At 39.8% G+C, this 22,724-nt stretch overlaps 1 protein-coding gene across 2 annotated transcripts; it reads right to left on the bottom strand.

Annotated features, from left to right (window-relative positions):
- Window positions 1–145: 145 nt before the first annotated feature.
- On the bottom strand, window positions 146–22,650 carry mybpha (myosin binding protein Ha). 2 transcript variants are annotated; one of them, XM_077513594.1, is made up of 14 exons: window positions 22,069–22,650; window positions 21,435–21,992; window positions 20,150–20,209; window positions 19,973–20,032; window positions 19,471–19,605; window positions 17,710–17,877; window positions 12,250–12,338; window positions 11,943–12,138; window positions 9,939–10,078; window positions 9,696–9,855; window positions 8,290–8,426; window positions 4,358–4,544; window positions 3,193–3,255; window positions 146–371 (listed from the first exon to the last, which is right to left on the bottom strand). In XM_077513594.1, exons 2-13 carry the CDS (start codon window positions 21,640–21,642, stop codon window positions 3,215–3,217), a joined length of 1,581 nt encoding a protein of 526 aa, XP_077369720.1. In that variant the 5' UTR covers window positions 21,643–21,992; window positions 22,069–22,650; the 3' UTR covers window positions 146–371; window positions 3,193–3,214. The 2 variants fall into 2 exon arrangements, with proteins under 2 accessions (XP_077369720.1, XP_077369721.1); XM_077513595.1 differs by having other exon boundaries at window positions 19,973–20,029; window positions 21,435–22,650.
- Between the last annotated feature and the right edge of the window lie 74 nt (window positions 22,651–22,724).

Raw genomic sequence — 22,724 nt, 5'->3', positions numbered from 1 at the left:
TATATATATATATATATATATATATATATATATATATATATATATATATATATATATATATATATATATACTGTAGGTCAAAATAATGAGGGACACTTTTCATACATGTTGAAATCCACATAGGGTATCATAAAATATAACATTTATTTCACATCTTATGCCCTTTGCAAAATCAAATCAATTTTATTTAGTAGTATACTACATTATAACTAGCTGCAAATGGCAGAAAAATATTCAGCATGACACATGACAAACTACATTATCATTCAACATTTAGCCAATTGGATTGTGGTGGTGTGGGTTGAGAACTGCTTCTTCCTTATATACACAGTGCCGCACAACCAGCTTTTCCTCACACCTTTCTCAGAACCCTGGACACACACAAAAAGCAGATACAGGTAAACCTGGTCAATATATATATATATATATATATATATATATATATATATATATATATATATATATATATATATATATATATATATATATATATATATATATATATATATATATATATATATATATATATATATATATATATAACATAATCAAAGAAAAATAGCTGCACCCAAGAGAGGATAAGGTTAGGCAATACATGAAGTAGCCTACTGTCTTTATGAATGTGAGAAGTGTATGTTATGCAATAAAGGCATTAAAGTGAGGTAGTGCCTCAACCAATCCAGCAGATGGTGCTGTTGAAAAAAAAAGCTATCGCAGGCGCAACAGATTTTCTTCATAACTTATTCTGTTTAGTGTCACGGAGAGCTGCAGCCTATCCCAGCTGACTACTTGCTAAAGGTGTTTTATATTTGATACAGAGCAGTACAAAATTCATGTTTATATACATTGTCCCTTTACTTTCAATGCTGACTGTGGCGATGCAGTTCTTTTGGCAAAAGGCTAACAGCAATCTTGACATGACAACTTTTTTTTCAATTTTCTACCTAGCTTGAAAAATTCTGCCTAGCAACAATGCAAATTTATGCCGTGGGCGGGGTGCCGTTGGGGGGGAAGCACTTTTGTCAGTTTACGTGACCACAAGTCTCTATAGCTGAAGTCTGATTTCAATTGTGCAGTTTTATAATGAATCACATCCGTGGTCGGAGCTGCATGGGCATTTCCAAAGAAAATCGCCTGCCAGTTTCTATTATTGTTTGCCCACTCTGCCTGTTGACTCACGATAATGTGATGAGTTTGGCTGCGTGTCAGATTAGCGTGACTCATTTTTAGAAGCTGTGGACTGCAGTGCTGACATCACCCCCCCCCCCCCCCCGCCATTAACAGCACCCTCCTCATCCAAAGGAAAAGGCGCTCCCTTGTTTTCCCCTTCACAAACCCAAGTATGGTGACGTCTCCATTGGCTCGCACCCGGAGGCACACAGTTAATCATGTTGTCACGGGCTCGCCATCGGCACTTGGCGTGAAAACACTCCTTTGGTAATGGGATCTGATCACAAGTGGGCAGCCGGAAATACAGGTGTGAATGCATCCCAACGCAGCGAGGATGCATTCAAGACCGGACCTCTGGGGTGGGCAGGATGGCATGTGACCCATTTGCAGTCCGGTGTGAACACACACACGTCCTTGTACGCAATGAAGGGCAACTTCGGAGAGAAAGTTACTGCTTATGCCAGTCAACTTGGAGCAGCATGTTAGAAAAGACTCCTCCAGTCATAGTTGTACTGTATCACCAAATTTTCTCTCTTGCTCTGTCTGTCTGAAGAATTGTCGACCAACTTAATTGAATTGGTAACACACCAAATTAATATTAAGTTGAATGAACTCATAATTAATTAAACTTACCAATTGTGTTCCCGATTGAAGCAATTAAATTAAGTTGGTCAACAATTCTCAATTCTCTTTACAAAGAATGTCATTGCATCAACAAATTTGCCTTTAAAATCAATCAATCAATCAATCAATCAATCAATAAATAAATAAATAAATAAAACCACTATTGAATAAGTGGTTTAAGAAAATAGATGGATGGATGAATGAATGTCAGAAAGCCAAATAAGGTATAGGACACAACTGGGATGGAAACTGTAAATAAATAAATAAATAAATAAATACATAATAATAACAACAAGACGAGGCCAAACTCCAGCTCAGTCCAAGAAGAAGAAGAAAAAAAATAAAAATAAAAATGTAGAGTTTATTTGAGTGCACGTACTCACAAGTGCACGATGCATGAGCTTGCTTGACATTAAAGGCTGCAGTTATGCTTTAGGTACGGAGCCCCTAAGGTGACATGGTAGAAAAAAACAACAACTTTGCGTTCCCTCGCAAAACATTTTGCGTTCCCTCGCAATCAAAGATTGCGTGCCCTCGCAAAAAACTTTGCGTTCTCTCGCAAAGATTGCGTTCCCTCGCAAACTTTGCGAGGGAACGCAATCTTTTCGTTCGATTCGTTATTTAGGCCATAGGTGGCAGTCATGAGTAAAAGAAGTGACAGATTCCACAATGCAACTTAATTTATACAACGGCGTATTAGGGCCACGTAAAAATATATTTTATTTTAGAGGGTGGGGGCAATATGACGAGAAAAAAAAGTGGCAAATTTGCCACTTTATGAAGTGGCAATTATGATATTGTTAATCTCTGCTAAAGCAATTAGTATCTCCTTGCTTGAAAACCCGACCGAAAAGTACAGTTCTTCCACCGTAGACATTTTGCAAACTGTGAATTGTGTAGCGTGACACATGCGTTTGCTTTCTACCGGCACAACACTCGACAAAACAGCCGCAAGACGAGAAACTTTTTAAACATAGATTTTAAACTTAGAAGGGCCAAAACATGCATTGTGAAAAGAAAACGGCACTAAAAAACTAGCCACCAGAGGGTGCTAGAACTGCACAAATGGAAATCAACCTGACTTTTTTTTTTTTTTTAACAGATGTGAAATGACGCCGACAATATATTGTGGCAGTTTTAATATCGTGATATCACAATGTCGTTATCGCTACATCCCTATTAATAAGGGCTCATTAATTCATGAGCATACATCAGCATATGTTTAGGGAAATAGGGTAGTGTGAATTTGCCATGTAAATATGTGCTAGAATTAGGTACTGAGCCTGACATCGTCCCTCAGAAACATAACCCTTATGCCCCCTTGGGCTTATTAGCAGGTGGTCACCCTAATGTATTCACTGTCTCTTTGCATAATTGAGCCTTCGTCTTTGGCCTTACCTCCGAAGGATGAAGTGTTGCTCTATTTGCTCTTCTGCTTATCAGCTTCCAAAAGATTGACCTCTGTTAAGAAGAGAGGAGGGGGGGAACAAACAAACAAACAAAAAAACAAAAAAACAAAACAATGTTGATATGTTTTTTAATATGACACCAGAACAATTTATGAACTTTTGAAGTGGAACCTCAGTGCTTGTATGCCCCAATTTGGAGTGATTCGGTCTTAGCAGATTTTTTTTCACAGAAATTACATCTGCTCGATTTTCGGTTTTCGTGACTCTGCTACTGATTTCCTGGATCTATCCCCGCGTCAGTGGGTTCATCAGACCCTTTTCAAAACCTTTTTTGTGCTTGAGTGTGACTGTTCATTAAATCATGATGGGACCAAAAATTCTTCCAAGTGCTGGCCCTTCATTAAAAAAAAATATATATATATATATATATAACGATCAAGAGTTTTCAATCAAGGTCAGTTTTGCTTTTGATTAATGTTAATTAATGCATTTCATTAGTCACTGATATTCATTTCACATTGGTGTCTGCATGTTCAACTTTAGTTATGTATTTCTGGGGAACCTGGAACGGTTTACTTGGATTGACATTCTTTCCTATGGGAAATATTACTTCAGTTTTCGTACCATTCCGTTTCAGTCAGGCTTTTTGGAACAGATTAATTAACCCTATAAAGCCTGAACTATGAAATATATGAGAGAAAATTTGGATTCTTTGTAAATAGAGTATTCATTGGTCCTTTTGAGAAAAAAAAAAAATTGAAAATCAGCTTCCACATATGACTTTTGATTTGTGTCATATTTGATACATCCAGTCACAATGCTTTAAATTCATACATTTATAACTGTCAAAAATATAATAACAAACAGACATATCAAACATATTAGTATTTCCAAAAATCAGAAAGAAAATTTCGCACTATTAATAATATATACTAGGTGTCCTTTTTCGATTTGGGTGATCTTTCAAGGTCGATGGAAAAGCCATCAGCTAGGTGATACTGCCCTCTAATGGATTATCTGTGTAATGTATGTGTCAGATCACATACATCAGGGTTTTAATGGGAAAAAAAACATCTTGCATTTAATATGATACGTTTGAATCCCGAAAACCGAGGTTCCACTTTACCGACAGAAGTGTTCCCACTTATACATACGTTTGACTTCCAATTTGCAAGAGACGGCGGCTTCTCCTTGATCGTTCTTGGCTCTGCACGTGTACACGCCGCCGTCAAAGCTGCACGGCTTGCGGATCTCCAAGGAGCAAATGCCCTGGTTGGAGAGCTGACGAAACTTGGGGTCGTCACCGATCACCATCTGGTTCTTCAGCCATTCGATCTTCGGCTGAGAGAGAAGAGCGAGATTTTTTTTTCATTTTTATTATCTCGTAAACTCAGCGTGTTACCGTCATAGTTTGGAAGCCAAGTGAGGGACAGTAACTTAAAAAAACTGTTCCTTACATTAGGTATGCACCACTCCAGGCTTCAGAGAGCATTTTTATTAGAACCTCAAGGTCTGACTTCAACCAAGGGGGCCCCGCTTATTAAATTACAGCAAAGGTCATGTTTGCCTTTACCTGTTTGGACACACTCAGACTTTCGTGTCTGTTCATTTTGTGTCTGTTTTATTTTTGGGACGTTAGTAACTGGGCTCAATTTGGACATTTTCACTTATGGGTCTACTCACTTTTGTTGCTAGGGGTTTAGTTATTAATGGCTATATTTTGAGTGGTTTTGATGGAACAAGAGCGGCACAGTGGTTGACCGGTTAGCACGTCCGCCTCCCAGTACTGAGGACTCGGGTTGGAGTCCAGGCTGCGGCCTTCCTGGGTGGAGTTTGCATGTTCTCCCCGTGCCTGCGTGGGTCTTCTCCGGGTACTCCGGTCTCCTCCCACATTCCAAAGACATGCATGGCAGGTTAATTGGGAGCTCCGAATTGTCCCGAGGTGTGCTTGTGAGTGTGGATGGTTGTTCGTCTCTGTGTGCCCTGCGATTGGCTGGCAACCAGTTCAGGGTGTACCCCGCCCACTGCCCGAAGCCGGCTGGGATGGGCTCCAGCACCCCCTGCGACCCTTGTGAGGAATAAACGGTCACGAAAATGGATGGATGGATGGATTGCTGGAACAACACGATTACATTGCGCTGTACATCGACTACTTTCCATTGTGTCCCGTTGTCCCATGAAAAGATAGAAAGGAATATATGCAGAAATGGGAAGGGTGTACTCACTTTTGTCAGATCAGTATCTGACAATGGAATGGAATTAAAAAGAGGGAGTCAACCTTAAACATTTCTTGACAATGATATGTCATATGTGTCCTGACTTGTCTAAACATGACATTCTGATTAATATTACATTTGTGGAATATGAGTTATGCAGCAAAATCCAGCCGTTTTGATCCATCTCAGCGGGCGGCCATTTTGCCACTTGCTGTCGACTGAAGATGACATCACAGTTGCTCGGGGCTCAGGCAACAACCAATCCAAGCTCACCTGTTTTCTGAAACTGAGCTGTGATTGGTTGTTACCATGAGACCTGAGCAAGTGTGATGTCATTTTCACTCGACAGCAAGTAGCAAAATGGCCGCCTTTTGATTTGATAATAACTGCTGGAATTTGCTGATAAACTCATATTCCACTAACACAATATTAACCGGAATACCGTATTTAGACTAGTGGAGCTGCATAGAATATATTGTCAAGATTTTTTTGGGGGGGGGGATTGACATCCCCTTTAAAGAAGACACTGGCAGTAATTTGTCCTTTTAGTTCAACAAACAGATTAAAATTATTTCACAGTACAAGTCATCAACACTTCCTCTTCCAGTGAAGTCATGCACTGAAAGACTCTGAGGTGAACTGATTGTCATTTCTCAGTTTTACCTTGATCTGTAAATGAGATATTGTTCTACTTCTCGTTCCTGTGCCACTTGTTTTCCATGGCACTAAAAATACGTTGGGGGTTCCATGTAAAGTCACTGATAACTGCTACTGGAAGGAGCGGGCGACAAAAATAGCAACCTCTCCAAACAACTATCCTCTTATCTTATTTTATCATTGATGTCTTCCCTGCTCAGCTTCCAACAACACACTACATCTCCATTAGTGGCAGTTCATTATCAGAGATAGCAGGACATGCCTCCAGGCTTTTGGACCTATCGGGCAGCTGTGAAGTGAGTCAGCTGAGAGGCACGGTGGGCCTATAAACACATAATTTCATTTTGGTTAGTCCTATAAAAGGAATGAGATTGAAGAGATCCCTTTATAGGGAAATGGCGGATGTGTTTGCCCATAGCGGCTTATATGCGAGTGGTCTTTTGATCTCCAACAAGATGCATTTAGATGTGGCATTTATTGACGTTCAGCCAAGTTTTCAATAATAATAATAATAATAATAATAATAAAAATAAAACTTCCTGCTCCTGCCCTCTTTGTGATGCAGTCGTACGAGAGCGCTCCAGGCATGCAGTGTTCTAAAATCCCAGTCAGATTCTCCTAAGCGGCACTGTTGTGACCCTGCAAATGTTGTTGTCCTTGGTGAGAAGCCAAGGACGGCTAGAACACATAATCAGACGCATTTCCACCGCAGCCTGTCACCTAAGCCGGCTGCGTTAGGCAGACAACTGTAAAGATAAGTTTGACCAGAGCGCCAACAGCGGCCATCAGTAACGGCAGACCGAGTGAAACTACATGCGCGCTCACACCAGCACGAGCCGGACCCTCTACTACAAACTGACTACATCCAGTATCTCATTTCAAGGGTTACTTGACTCATTAAGCCATTTTCAGCAGTAAAATTTTTTTTTTTTAAATTAATGTGGTAACTTCATTATTTTTCATTTTTAATTAATACCTTTAAAAAGTAAATTTTCAACTTGCTGTCGACTGATGATGACATCACCTGTGCTGAGGAAGTAGGTAACAAACAATCAAGGCTCAGTTTACTGACCAAACCCAGAAAACAGGTGATGTCATCAGTCAACAGAAGTATAAAATTTACTTTTTAAAGGTATTAATTGTACATAAAAAATAATGACGTTACCACAATAATTACAGACAAAATATTAACTTTTTACTGCCGAAAATAGCGCAATGAGTCAAGCATTCCTTTAAAGTGGCGCAATTAGTGGTCATTTTGTTGTAATATATGAGTAGAACACTTTTAGATATAAAATACCAGTGAAAAAGAACATGCTATCAACGTTTCATTGAATTTTTTAATTATACTATATCTCAGTCTGGGGCTGTTTTTTTTGTTTGTTTGTTTGTTTTTTACCTCCCCCTCATGTTTTTTCTTTTCATCTAGGAAAACAGGGCATAATAAAGTTAACATAATAAATTCCCCATTTAAACATAAATTAAAATTTGCAACACTAGTCCAAACGTTTGACTGGTAGTCTACATAAACCCCCTGGTAAAAATATAAATGCAGGGCTTTTTGAAATTTGCGTGTTTTAAAAATGCTTTGCCTTGGCGACCTCTGCTCAGGGCTGGACTGGCACAAATAATTGGCCCTGGCATTTTGACTTAGGCCCGTCGGCCCAGCCCAATTCTTCACCACTCTTGGCTAGCATGTAGCTCCATCACTGATGTTTATTGGTACAGTTTGCACTCTACATTGTAAATGGTTTAATGGGCTGTTCCCTCTAAATTGTGGGCCGGTTGCTAGGATAAAATGGAGGAAAAATAATAATTGAATAGCACCACATCGGCCCCAAAAGACACCGGCCGACCGGGCATCTGCCATGTATGCCAGATGGCCAGTCCAGCAATGCCTCTGCTCTTAGAATGGCAGTTACATTTTCACCTGGATCTGGATCATTATAAAAAATAACAATAATAATAATAATAAATAAAAATAAGCTTTCTCAGTGCATTTTCAGTACATTTCATATCTAAGTATGAGGAACCTGTAAATATGTGGACCAAATTTGAAGGGGAGTACGAGTAACATTTCATGTTGGCTCAAGCCCACCACAATGCACCTCATCACAGCATCTTCTGATTATTTATGATGCTAAATATATATAGGCTTACTGTAGCATAAAGGTTGTCCGGTTATTCTCAAAAGGCTCCCTGATATGTCTGACCTTGGGACTTCCACGAACAGAACACAGCAGCTTGGTGGTGTAACCAACGGTAGCAGCGCGGTTGCTGAGCGGCGTGGTGAATTTGGGCGCCTCGCTGAAGTCATGCTCTTGGTATTCAGGAGGCTTGTAGACGATGCCTGAGAACGCACAAGGTCATCATTTAGTATCGTGGAAGGACAAAACCAATGAATTCATCTTTCTGCCACTTGTGTTTGGTGTGGATGAACCTAAGCGGTGACCTTTTGCCATTTAGAAAAGGCTGTGCACATTCTTTCAGTTGTTCATTTTACTCCCCCTCTTGAAAAGATGAATTTATTTTTTTTATTTTTTTAGGCAATTGTGTTGTACAAGTGACTGGTAAGATTAAGGGTTGAAAAAGATTTGAAATAATTTAGCTTGGTCTCATTTTTTTTTTGCCAAATCACAATAACCTGTCATTTGAACAGGGGTGAGTAGACTTTTTATATCCACTGTACAGAAGTGAAAAAAAGTACGTAGAAGTACAAATATGTGTCTAAAAAAGAAAGTACTGATTCAATTCTTTTACTTAAGTAAAAAAAAATACAGACTTTGGTACTTAAATTAAAATGTCCAAAGTAAAAGTGCATTTCTACTGTGAGTTACATTCAACAGTTTGATAATTTTGTACAACAAAAAAACTTTTGCTAAAACTGCTATCAAAAGTGCTCCTGTAGCTTTGCGAACATGACATCACAAACAAAAAAATGCCGTTAGCTAATGATAAAAAAAACAAAACAAAAACATCTTATACACAAGATGTATTTTTAAGATTAAAGGGAGAATTTTTGAATGTGGGTGCTTGTGGTTTTCACGCTGGCCAAGACAAAGACACATTTACCACGTCCTACAAAACTAAACATTTCTCTAAGACAAGGCCACATTGGGGCAATCAACATCTTGCAAATTTTCAACTCTTGGTAATTACTTTAGCTCTTACGACATCCTACACGTCATATCCTCACCAATTGAGGTTGAAAAAAGTATGAAGTCTATTTTGACACAATAAGTTGTAGGGAGTACAAATATTGGTTCAAATGCAGGGAGTAAAAGTGAAAAGTTGTCAGAAAGATAAATTACCTGTACTGATACCTAAAAGTATATGGCTGCTGTCGAGCTGAAATGTGGTTGTTATGTTTACAAACGTCAGCGATATGTGCTTTGTTATTCCCGACCGCTGCTAACCTCTGCGAGCTTTCTTTAACACTATCTTGAGTCCCCAAATTGACTCCTGCAGTAGTTGTCAGCTTACATTTAAACACGTGTCAAGGGCTTCTCTGCCCCTGGAGTCTTCTAAGGTAACTACACTCACACGCTTCCTGCAGCTCATTAAAATAATAGCACTGGAGTGCGCACTCATGCTGGAGTCTAAAGTGGCGGGCGGGCACCTGTTTTCTGGATTGTTGCCACGTCCTTGGTGACGGTGCTCTTCTCACTGATGCCCACTTTGTTGACAGAAAACACTCTGAAGGCGTACGAGTTTCCCATGATGAGGTCAGAGATGGTGGCGGTTAGCCTGTGATAGTGTTCCAGCACGGTGAACCATTCCTGTGACAGGTGACGGGAATCCCACAGTGGCACAACGATGTCACATTCTTACAAGAACATGCGGTTCGCTCGTGAGCTCGTACCCCGGTCTTCTTGTCGGCCTTCTGGACAATGTACCCAGTGATCTCCGTGTTGCCGTTGTCCTTGGGAGGAGTCCATTCCAGCGCGGCGTTGAAGCCCCAGCAGTCAACTAGTTTTGTACTGCTGGGAGGACCGGGCAGCTCTGTGAAGACATATTGGAATTGGAGAAGACGTGGACAGAAGAATATTACTTTAAAAAAAAAAAGAGAACATTGCATATAATTTCCATTTTAATTAAATAAGTAACTTAAAAAAAAACTAGCCAATCGGAGACTACAGGGATAGAGCATCAATCATTTGCTTACGTGCATCGCTGTTAACAGAAGCGTATATGGAAGAAAACTCTTAACCCGTTGTTTAACTCTTAATAAGAAAAGTTGAAAAGAAGGAGTTGGGAATGCTCACTACTTCATGTCATGAGATATAAAGTTGTTGTTTTTGGTGTGGACGGATGCATACGGACCAGCGGCAACGTGACCGTTCCCATTGGGATATCAGGTAAGTTGATTGCCTCTCAAGTTTGAGTTGATTTTGCATTCCAAAAAATATGACATTAAACCGATATAACATTTGGTTTTTGGCAATACTTTGTCATGATCAAGTCATGCTAGCAATGTAGCCGACTCGGACTGGGGGCGTTTCATTGGGCAGGGACACGAGGTAGGGAGTTAGGAGTGAAGTCAGGCTACATTCAAATCTTACGAAAATATCCTTTTGAAATTGGTTAAAACGGTAATTTTGACATCACAAATTTCTTTGCTTTGACTTGCGAGTGCAACTTGAGATACAAGCGGTGTATGATGGCAGTGAACTCAACTCAGTCAAATCAGTTTGGCAGATAAAATTATTTAGCAGGTTTTTTTTGTTTTTTTGTTAAATTGCCTTCAAGATGTTTATTTTCAGTTGAAGTTTACTGTCAAGCTAAACATAATTCAATTCAATTCAAAATTTTTATTTCAGTCTTTAAAAAAAGAAATGAAAGGGGACAGAAAGAAGTGAAACTTGTGATATCTGCCTTGATAATAAATAAATAAATAAATAAATAAATAAATAAATAAATAACATAAGAGTAATCAACACAAAATAATTGACAGTGAGCAGTCAAGATGCTATCATGGCAACAATTAAATGTCAAGTCTCTTTCATCACTCAATGGGGTATATGCCACGGAAGAGGCGGGACGTGATTTTGCACATCAGTTTGGTTCCGGTCCGGGTTGCGAACGCGCAACCGAGGGGCACAAAGTCGGAAGCACAAGTATTTTTGACGCAGCCCACACGTCGCAAACCGAACCGGAAACAAACTCATGTGCAAAAACATGAAAACAAAACCTCAAAAAAACACAAAACCTCTTCCGTGACATATACCCCATATGGTTAGGACCAGTCGGCAACAAATCAGATGAGTCCAGGTCAGTCCGGTCTCAGCTCCTTATATGGTTAGGAGCCAATCCGTAGTGAATCAGATCAAGCCATGTCAGTCCTGTTTCAACAGGATCATGCTTACCCACATGTCTAGCCTCAACCAATGAGATCGAGTCACTGTCTACTTAAGCTGTTTGAGAAATGTGTGTTGCCGGATTATTAACTCTGTTCATCAATGTGCTTCCGCAGCCCAACAGGGCTTGGCATGCAGTCTCTTTGTTTTTTGTTTAGTCAAGCTATGTGAATAAATAGTTATAATCTTATTTGTGTCTGCGCCTTGGGATCCAACCCCTCAGCACACAACAAGTTTGTTCCACAAACTGACACCTTGAGTTGAAATAAATAAACACAGACGAAAGAGGAATGTGTTTTTCACTTTGCCTTATAGTTTGCTAGCTTAATGCTAACAAATGATGAGAAATGTCACAGACAGGCTAAAAAAAAATAGCATCAGTGTTGTGGTGTTATATGACCCGTTAAGGATCATTGACGAATACAGTTCGACACATTTCGGTCGTCCCCAGTGAAAGTGGGATGTGAAAGTGCTTATTTTTACCAGCGGTTGTTCCACGTGCGACTCACCAACAATCTGAAGGGTGATGGTGGCTTTGTCTTCAAAGCAGTCCACCTGAACCGTCATCTCGTAAACACCCGAGTCCTCCCTCTGAGCAGTGCGGATGAATAGGATGCTGTCCTTGTCACTGTTCCGGATGTTGACCCTCTTTGCATCCAAAGGCCGACCGTCTTTCAGCCAGGACACCAAAGGTTTGGGCTTGCCCTGTCCAATTTCAAGACGAGAGCAAAAGCAATGAGGACAAAACCTGCTCATGTTTTTTTTTTTTTTTTTAGGAGACATCTAGAGAATATGCATTTTGAAATTTGGGCTCACAAGGAACGGGATGACCAGGTTGATTTGCTCTCCAACTTGCTTGACAAAGCATGTGCGGAGGTTGCGAGGAATTTTGATCTTTGGCCGATCTGCAACAAACAAATCCCGCAAGTTCATCTCGACTTTCCTCCATCATCGGTTTTCATGCTTCAATCCTGTCCCCATTTGATCTGCTGCACTCTGCTTGTCGCACGAGTGACAGCCAATGTTGGTGGGGGCAATCACATGACAGTGAGGTGGCAGCCTAACTACATTTGCCAGGTGTGTTTTCACAGCAGGCTGAAAATAACACTTTGACACTTTCTATTTACATCGGCGGATGAAGCGTCAAGACTGATGATGCAAGTTAACTACAGTTGTTAAAAGCTGACGACTTCATATATAGACTCACAGCACAATTATTACATCATTTACAGTATGGCGCATTAAATATCGATGATGTGACGGCCACAACTTTAGGCACACTTGTAGTTGAAGAAAACAACACGCACATAGTGGATATGATCACCAACAACTGGGTTCAAAATCATCTGTCTTAATTCATTTTTTGTTTTTTTTTGTTTTAATCTCACAAAATCCTAGCATTTGTACGTACACATTTCACTTCAGTGGTGAGGAGCAGCAATAACTCTTACTGAGATTTTCGGCCTCACTCACAGAATTTCAGAAATTTCATTGTGATGTTGTGCAGTTCTATTATTTAGGGTCAGGACCTTTGGACAAGAGGCGGGATGAAACCCTGGACTGGTTGCTTGTCAGTAACAGTCAACATACAATAATGACAAAAGCATTCACACTTACATTTATGCCATTTTCACTGTTTATTTGAATTTAGCCTTTATTTAATCAAGAGATTAACTCATTCACTGCCTTTGACGGAAAAAGACGTCAAATGATGCAATGCATTTTTGCTGGGCTGGCAGTGAATGTGTTAAGAACACAAAATACAGTTACAATTTACAAACACAGTCTGGGAAAAACCAAGTGCATGTTGTGGAATTGGTTTAAAAAAAAAAATCTACGTATTTAAAAGTAAATTAAATCAGTTACTGTCCAATCTATCCGGAGCATATTCCATGCAGGGAAAGAGTAAACAAAATCCCTTTTAACCAACTCCGTACAACCAGAAGGGAAAGAAAGCAACAACTAATCTTGTAACCCAAGAAAATAGGAATTAGAATTTCTCAGAGTAATGAAAGTACAAATGTATGAAGGAAAAAATCCCAATACTGCCATACAAATAAACATGTAGGCCTTCCAATGTTCACCTTTGTGTAACTGAGACAACACAAGACCAGAGGTGGGAAACAGAGTCTGACATCTGACAAAGAAAGAAAACACTTGATGGAGAAACCTTAAGAACCTTCAGCAGGCTGGATGTTGAACTCTAAAGTACAAATTAACTACAGTGAGCAGGGCTGGAAGCAGAACACATGGAAGACACCTCAACGTGTCGAGAGATAACCTCAACTGAAAGCGCCTCGACATCAGTAACTCGCCAAATTCTATATAAAAGGCTTATATGGCAAAATAAGAGTCACAAATAGAGAACCTAAAATACTGGCCCGTCATCAGATAACAACTGCATAGTAACTGACACGAGTGACATCATAAGGAACATAGTAACTGCATAAGGCTAGACAAACGAAGGGGCCTATTCACTAAACACGCACAGATGGGGAAATCAGTCACTAAGTGTGCTGCCAACTAGATTGCGCTATGGTGTGCCGGTGTTATTTGCGCGTATGTAAATTAGGTAATTTGCATATATTCACGAATTCACGAACGAGAGCGCATATCGCCACACGGAGTTTGCATGACACAAATAACATTTATAGAAAGCATGTATTAACCTGATGCAAACACGATCCCGGGATCATGACAGCAGTGCATGTGGCACGGTGCACGTCCCTTTCTGGCTGATCACGCTGAGAGAGCGAGAGAGCGATAGAGCGATAGATAGATAGATAGAGAGAGAGAGAGAGAGAGGGAGGGAGGTAGGAGGGGAAAAAATTTTCCATGTTGGTTTAGGACACATAACGTAACCCGGGCTGATCGCAATGGCGGGGAAGCATTTTCCGATCATTTTTACGTACCAGATGTATACTGTACGCCCATGCCAACCTCTGAAATATGTTTTTAAAAATCGATCGCACCAATAATTTGTACTTTATGAATGAATGACGTCGTTGTCATTCTCTCTTCTCTGTACAGCTTAATGGCGCCATAAACGCTTACTCTCGGTCCAACCTCGCTTTCTGATAATGTCATCTTTCTCGCAACTGTTACTATAACAACCATGTTCTTGGCGCAAATCCATTGCCATGTGTGGTAAATCAGGTGCAAATTTACTCCAAGCTGTCAGCTTTGTGGGCGTGTTTGCGCCGGTATGTCATTAGAGCAATATCCTTCGTGAATAGGTGGGTAATTGGGCGCAGACTGCGGGTGCAGTTGTGGTGCAATATTTCGCGTTATTACCGGAAGCAGCGCCTTCTTAGTGAATATGCCCCTAAGTGTGGCTAATACATCCACATACAGTATCCAGGCAGAGACAAGAAAGAGAAGAAGATGAAAGTCGTTAAAATAGTTTTCAAGATGGTCAAGTCTTGGATAAGGCTGACATTTGATCCCCAAGAAGAACTAAGTCATCAACGTTCAACTGATTCGAGCGTCGCAGTGCTAAGTCAAGACAGCTGGGAAAGCGCAGCCATTTAAAATGCTGTTATTAGAAAGAAAACGGACGGTTGGGTGCTTCGGTTTCGGCTGAGTATCACGAACGGCATCCCAGCAAATATCTGAAGAGCTGACAAGATATTTAAAACCAGCAGGTTGTAGCCAGGTCACGGACTTTTGAACATCTTATCGTTTGTAAGCTATCAACATCCTGTCCATCAATCTCCTTCCAGCGTCTCAGCTGCATCTCACACCATTCCGGAACCAATTTGGCTCATCGTCCTCTCCCCAAGATTTGACAGCTAAGATTTCAGAACCACGAGGCTCACCTCCACTTTTGGCCTCGTCGCTAATCCCAGCAAATTGGCTCTCTCCCAGAAAACGTCCCACAAATCACCATCGTATGCATTTGTTTATGATAAACATGTAGCTGTGAGAGGATATTGTGTTTGAATCACTACCAAACATGTTTGCGTGTAGTGAGGACAGCAACGCTGGCACACAGCTGAATTTAACTCTCACAAGCCAGCCACAATCCATCAATTAAGCTCGTGTTTCACATCGGCGCAGTTGAGCGGCAGTTCTGGTTGCATGACCGCATTTCTCCACTAAATGCTCTTGTTTGTTCGCAGATATTTGAACCCGGAGCAGGAAATGTGCTCCGCGGGCAGTAAGCTGTCCTTCATAGTCGATAAGTGGGACATGTTTACACGGTTGTCAGACTGGCAAGGGTATTTTAAGTAGGAGCGCTCCTCTTCTACAGTTATACAGTAGATCAGTGTCCAAACTTTTTCATTTGAGGGCCACATACAGAAAATCAGAAGGACGCAAGGGCCACATAATGTTATGAAGAGAAATTGTGTTTAGTCCTAAAAAATGTACAAATAATTTATTTGTGCTTTTGCATATTTAGAAAAATGCTACCGTATATAAACCAATTTATTTGTAATATGGCAGTAGGATTATTATAGTTTTGCAATTTTTCATTTTAGTTTTTATTTTGATTTGAGTTTTTTTTTTTAGTTAGTTTTAATTAGTTTTCAGGGTGGTTCTGATAGTTTTTTTGAATTAGTTTTAGTTCTTTAATAAATACTTAGTTTTAGGTTAGTTTGTTTCAGTATTTTTTATTTTTATTTTTTAAATGTGTATTACTTGTGCGCAATATTAAAAAAAACACCATGGTCGCGGCGTCATTATTCCAGTTTATATCAAAATAAATCCACTAAAAATCCCATTTAAAATCATCCCCAAAGGCTCATGCATTAAATTAATTACCAAAGACTAAAACAAAGGACATTTTTGCTGTAATTATAGTTAGTTTTCTTTTTTTAAAAAGCATCTTCATTTTTATTTTATTTTGTTAACGAAATAGTTTTTTTAATTTTTATTTTGTCGTTAGTTTTAGTTAACTAAAATAACCTTTAATAGCACCTGTGTTTTTCGAACTTTGAACATCTCCAAACATTTTTGTTTTTATTTTATTTGAACTGAGTCAAATGCCATTTTTAGCATATGTCACGGGCCACTGAAAAGTGGACGGCGGGTCGCAAATGGCCCCCGGGCCGTAGTTTGGACACCCCTGCAGTAGATGCTTGTAAGCGCTGTCAAGTGCACTTATTCTAGAATGAGATGCAGTATGACCGTTTCAAGGCCACCATGAACTTCACATTTAGGAAGGAAATCAGCTGAGTGCAGAATGACTTGCATGCTTGACTGGAAGAGGTTTTTTTTGTTTGTTTTTTTAAATAATGAGCAACAGCCAATCAAAATCACAGTTTTCACCCAGGTTCGAAGCCTAAACAAGACCCTGTTTTGCAATAATACTCAATTATATTTAGAATTTCATGTGTTGATAAGCATAGTGCAAGCGTGCACTTGGTAAATGGAGTGATCGATACAACAGACTTCCAAAATATCGCCACTCTCTATCTTATCCTCGCCTGCTTCCTCCGTTTGTGGAAATCTGCTTTATCCTTGACAATCATGCCATGTTTTTGTGGTTCAGTTAACAAATATGATATTATAAGCCAATATAGTGGCTTAAAAGTAAATTCACAATACGGTAGCCGACCTAAATTCCTTATCATGTTAGCTTTGCGCAGTCTTTACGTGGTTCATCACCCAAAATAATTCCTAGGTTAGTAAATGTTTTGTTTTTTTGTGAAGGATTTTTTTTTAAATTCTAAAATAGATTAATATATTCATTTAGTCATTCATTTACGGTATATGAATGTGTTAAGCAAAAATTGGGAAGTAACATATTAGCTAGCTTAAATGACAGCATGTTAGCTTAGGTTGAATGACCGTATGTTAGCATGTTAGATTAGGTTGAATGACAGCATGTTAGCATGTTAGATTAGGTTGAATGAATAACGATATTCTGCGCATCACTTGAAACAAAACGACACCCAGAAGTGCAAAGCAATTTTCAAGGACAGGCAAATTGTGTTGCATGCTCCTTCACAGAAGCACATTGCTATTAATGTTACATGAAGATGTGACCAGGAGTGTGTGTGTGTGGTTATTTGTGTGTTAAAACCACACACACTTACACATGAAAGAGAAAAGTGTGATTTATGGTTAAAGAAAGGTTGCCTCAGGACCAGCCTGGACTTATTTCCAAGCGGCAGTAAACAGCCACCTAGCACGAGTATTTTCAAGTGACAGCTATGAGCGTCTAATAATAAAAAGTGCTTCTATGTAATGCTTTGTTAGACTCCACCCACACACATTACGGCCTGTTTTTGAACCGTCGGGAGCACTTTGCATTCGTGGCATTTTACTCACCGACCACCTCACGAATTGGCACGGCCTGGGCGAGCGTGGCCGGCTCACTGCGGCCGCCGGGGTTAACCGCCACCACGCGCACCAGCAGCAGGTCACCTGCTGTCAGGTCCTTGATGCAGTAGCGGGTAGCCGGGGTCGCCACCTCGTTTGCCACCACCCAGTTCGTAGCTGCGGGGACACCAAAGTCAGGTTGCATCAGACAACCAATAAACACTAAAACACTAAAACTAAACACTAAAAATACACAATCATTTTGTATTGCATCTTTTGAATGGGAAAATTATGGACAAATTGGCTTTTCAGTTGCTTGCATATACTGTAAATAAAATATAAAGGCATCTTGATTTATGTCGGGCTGGGCAGTAAAGAAAATAAATAATAATCAGGATTAGTGATTATTTATATTGAAATCACAAGTAAGAAATTATTATTTTTTTAACAATTTTCTGTGAACATGCACACAAATATGAGTATAGTATAATACAGTATCTTGTGAAAAAGAGTGAAGAAGAAAAAAATCGAGCAAAACAGAATTAATCTCTACTACATACTGTACGTTATAACACATGTTTATGAATTTCAAAACTGATTATTCAACTGCCGAAACAACATAAATGAAGCCTGTTATCCCACTGAGGAACGAACGTTTTTGATGTTAGCGAATGTTAATTTCACATCAGGGTTCATTCAAGGTCTCAATGTTTTGTAAATGTTCTCTAAATTATATGTTTTAATGTTTTTTTCTTGTTGTAATTTTGGACAATTCCTGGTGACAAAAAAAAAATTTCAAATTGTTTAGAGAACCATTAAAACGGTTTAGAAAACAAATTTAGGGAACATTACATTAAACAAAACCTGCAGAACCCTGAGTGAAACCAACATTCATTTGTGTCACAAACGTTCGACACTCAGTGGGATGTGCCTTAGTCAGAAGTAAAATTAAGTATAATTAAAATAACAGAATTAAAAAAACAAAAACAAAAACAAAACAAAAAAACATGTTGATCCTGTGTCACTCACCTTGGCCTCTAGAGGCAGTGTGGTGCACGCAAGGAGATAAACTTACATGAAGATTGAAAAAGCACGGAAGAAGGAAATGGCAAACTTTATTAATATAAGTTGTTTGTCACAGGTTTGGAAGACTATAAGGTCTTTTCTTTTTTTTTTTTTTTTTAAATAATCTGTCTGTTTGTAATACTAAATCACTCGTGTGTCAATGGGCGATATTTGAAGATAAATCCCTCCTGTCATGGCTTATGCTAATTTTTGCTAGCCAGTTAATAGGGTTTTCCATTGAATGCTAGCAGGAAGCTGGAAATGTGTATAATTTTTTTTGGTGTGCGTTTAGACTTCCAGTAAACTCCAACTTTGGTATCATGACTCATCAAACACCTTAAAGCAACTCTTTTTTTTTTTGGGGGGGGGGGGGGGGGGGGGGTATCATGCTTGATCCTTTGGCTAATTTGCCAAACGATGTCATTCGGGCAAATTGGAACGCTTTTAAATAATGCAGTTCCTCTTCTTTAACGAGGTATAGCCTGCCTATGTAAGTTTACAAACAACACAAGGAAGAATGACATTTTGGCAGCCATGATGAAAATGTCATCTGAGCACTTCTAAAAAGTGGCGTCAGGTGGTATGACGTCTGCCCGCCGACAACCCGCCGACGCAGCTCTGACTCAATCTGACCTCTGACACCTGGCGAACAGGTGCAGCCAGCCACGCACTCCCCCCGCCAAGCAAGTGCGTAGGCGAGCTTACTTCCGTCTTTGCAGTACTCAACGGTGTATCCATCCAGGCCAGATTCTCCAATCGTCTCCGGCGTCTTCCACTTGACGGTGAGGCTTGTTTCGTTCACGTCCTCCACACATATTTCCAGTGGTGCACTGGTGGGAACTACAAACAGACGGTTGCATCAATATGAACTTGTATTTTATTAGAGTAGAATTATTTAGCAGGGTTGCTGACTTGTTGCATAAAGAAACATATTTGATCCCAATAGACCAGTGTTTTCCAACCTTCGCTGAGCCAAGGCACATATTTGACATTGGGATGGATAGATAGATAGATAAATAAATAAATAAATCTTGGCCTGTTTAGCCATTATTCTATTGTATGAAAGGCAACAGGTGGATATGCAGGTTAATTGTACATTCTGCCATCTCATGGAAGAGGGTTTAATTGTTCTGCCTTTCACTGTACTGTATGTCGCTGACATAGATAGATGAGCAAATGTACAAAAGTAAAGTCGATAATTTCCCACCTGCAGCCGGTGGGGGTGTTGGGGCCTTGGGTGGCTCTTCAACTGGAGGAGCAGCTCCTGCTGGGAAAAAAAATAGCAGGTTAGTTTTCCATATGGATGGACATGAACGTGATGCATACATGAAGAGCTGCTGAAATAAAAACATATCTGTACTTTCAGTCACTTTGATTTGTTTACCGTCTCCTGGTGCATCTGAAGCAGGGACTGCGATGTCGCCTTCAGTTGCGGATTCAGAAGCTAGTGATTAAAAAAAAAAAAAAAAAAATCCATCAAGCAAACGCATCAGGGACTTTTGTATCTAGGTCAATGTAAAAAAACACAAAAAGAGTAACATTTATTGAAAAATCCTAGTAATTTTTTTTCATTCCGAAATTCTAAGTAAATTTTACAATGAGAGTATTTAGTACATTTTACTAGTTTATTTTAAAATTATATTATCAAGCATTGATGAACGAACTCATGACCTTATATGGGCGACATGGCGCTCTATCACCTGAGCCAAGCTACTCGTGCTGGGCATGAGCAATGCATTTGTGACCAATCAGAAGAAGTATATTGCTGGTGCAATCCTCGTACCTCAAAGTGTTTTTGGGACTCATTTTGGACACACCAACAACCACATTAGAGTCATGATCTTGTTCCTTGTTTAAAAAAAAACAACAAAAAACAACCCTCTAGCAGATGTACTCAATACTCTCCGTGTAAAGTTGACTTAGAATTCCTTAGTGAAAAAAAAAAAAAAAACTTTACTAGGATTTTTGAAGTAAGTAAATGTTACTTTACAGTGAGAGGAAACCTTCGGGTAAAAATTCTAATAACATTTTCACTTCAATCCAGGTAAAGATATCAATCTACAGTATATTATGTGTCATTCATTCATGGGGAGACATTTTGATGACATCATGTGTGTTGGAAAATGTAAATTTTTAGCCATGAAATACTCATTTTTGGTCACAATTTAAGGTCTAATGTGCATATGAAACAAACTTTTTCTCGAGAGTGAACGTTGATGAGGAGAAAAAGGCTTAATGCCCATAAAATCCAAAATAATCTTGCAATTGTTTGATATTTCCGAGGTTGAAGTGGGCATGCGTAGAGATGTGCAGGTGCTGACTATTCGTAGCATTTTTTATTTTTTGCAAATATGCACATTAAACATTCTACCTGTTTCATGGCCTCAAATGTGTATACTGTGACCATAATATAGCATTTGACGCCTTCTTAAAATAACCGCCTAAGTCATTTTTTTTCACATTTTTCAGGACGCCAAAAAAATTGAACCATTTGCACCATGAGGGATTATTGAGGCCAAAAAAAAAAAAAAAAAAAATTGCCCAAAAAAACAAAAACGTAGGCAATTATTCTAAGAGGATGACGGTATTTTATTTCACTATAGTGACTCCAATATCGAGTTACTGCATTTTATTTCATTTTTTTTAAACAAGTATTGAAGTATATTTACCTGGAGCGCTTGGTTCTGCAGCGGGACTTTCCTCCGCCGGGGCGGCAGGTGATGCTTCACCCTCGGCCACAGGTGTGGCCTCAACAGGTGTCTCTGCAGGTACGGGCTCAGGTTGTGCAGGTTCTGCGGCTGGCGGGTCGGGCTTTGGTGCCTTCTCGGCCGCTTTCTTGGCGGGGGACTTCTTAATAGGGGCGGGCTTGCCTGGCATGGTGCTGAGAGACGGCCAGTCCTCTGGATCTGGTCGCCTCCGGGGTTATTTATAAGGCATGCTGAGCTTGAGAACAACTTTACTCCACCCATTGCCTCACTTGGATGCCTCCAAACTTCCAAGTTGTCTCATCCATGTCGCAGCCCTGTCCCTATGGGTTGGCCATTTGAGGCCGTGCCCCACCCACTTGAGGCAGAGATCTCAAAAAAGTAACCAACAGGCAAAAGGTGGCCCACGGGGTCGAATGACGATCTCATGTTCGAGAACTCACCTCACCTGTGAGTCCAATTCTATGGAGGTAAATATGGTGCAAAAGTAACTTGTAAAAAGAAAAAAAAAAAAAAATGTACCTGTAGAAAAAAGTATAAATTTGTACCTGTAAAAAAAAAAAAAAAAGTACCTGTAAAAAAAGAAAAAAAATTGTACCTGTACGAGTTACTTTTGCACCATATTTTCCTCCATACAATTCAGCATCAGCAGCAAACAACTCGGGATGATGCGGCATGCGGCGGCCAGGCAACAAGTCTGCACTTCAGCTATCCTGAAAAGTCCACATACGTCACAGAATACTGCAAACAATTGCTTTTTTTTTTTTTTTAAGACAGACGTGACGTCATATCAAAGCGTTGGTAGAAGGAACATGAAAATGTCCGAGGGTTGCTTCCAACAGAAAAGAAAGAAGAAAAAAATAAGAAATTAATAGTAATGAAAAGGAAGTAAAATAGCAAAGAAAAGAAAAAAGAAACAGTAATTATTAAAACGAGAATAAAAATTAGTTTGAAAGAGGGGAGGTCTATACCAAACTCCTTGGAGAAAGAGCAATTTTCAACAAATAAATGTGGACATATACTACGCTGAAATGTGGCTTTTTGGACATCTCTCTATCGTCTGTCGCTTCCTCTCGCTTGTTCGGCTTTGTTGAAGGCGTTCAGAATGCGGCCCGGGACTGCAAGGCACCGCGTTTGATTCCCCCAACAGGCTGCTCTCCTGTCTGTTTGCCTGCTGGCCTACACATCGCACACGGCTCCATCTTGTGGACACATTTAGTATTGCTTTCCTGACTTCACTGTTTCATTTGAAAT

Source organism: Festucalex cinctus, chromosome 2, assembly GCF_051991245.1.
Source record: "Festucalex cinctus isolate MCC-2025b chromosome 2, RoL_Fcin_1.0, whole genome shotgun sequence".
Taxonomy (NCBI): domain Eukaryota; kingdom Metazoa; phylum Chordata; class Actinopteri; order Syngnathiformes; family Syngnathidae; genus Festucalex; species Festucalex cinctus.
Note: the sequence above shows the minus strand (reverse complement) of the source record. Positions and strands in the feature narration are given on the sequence as shown.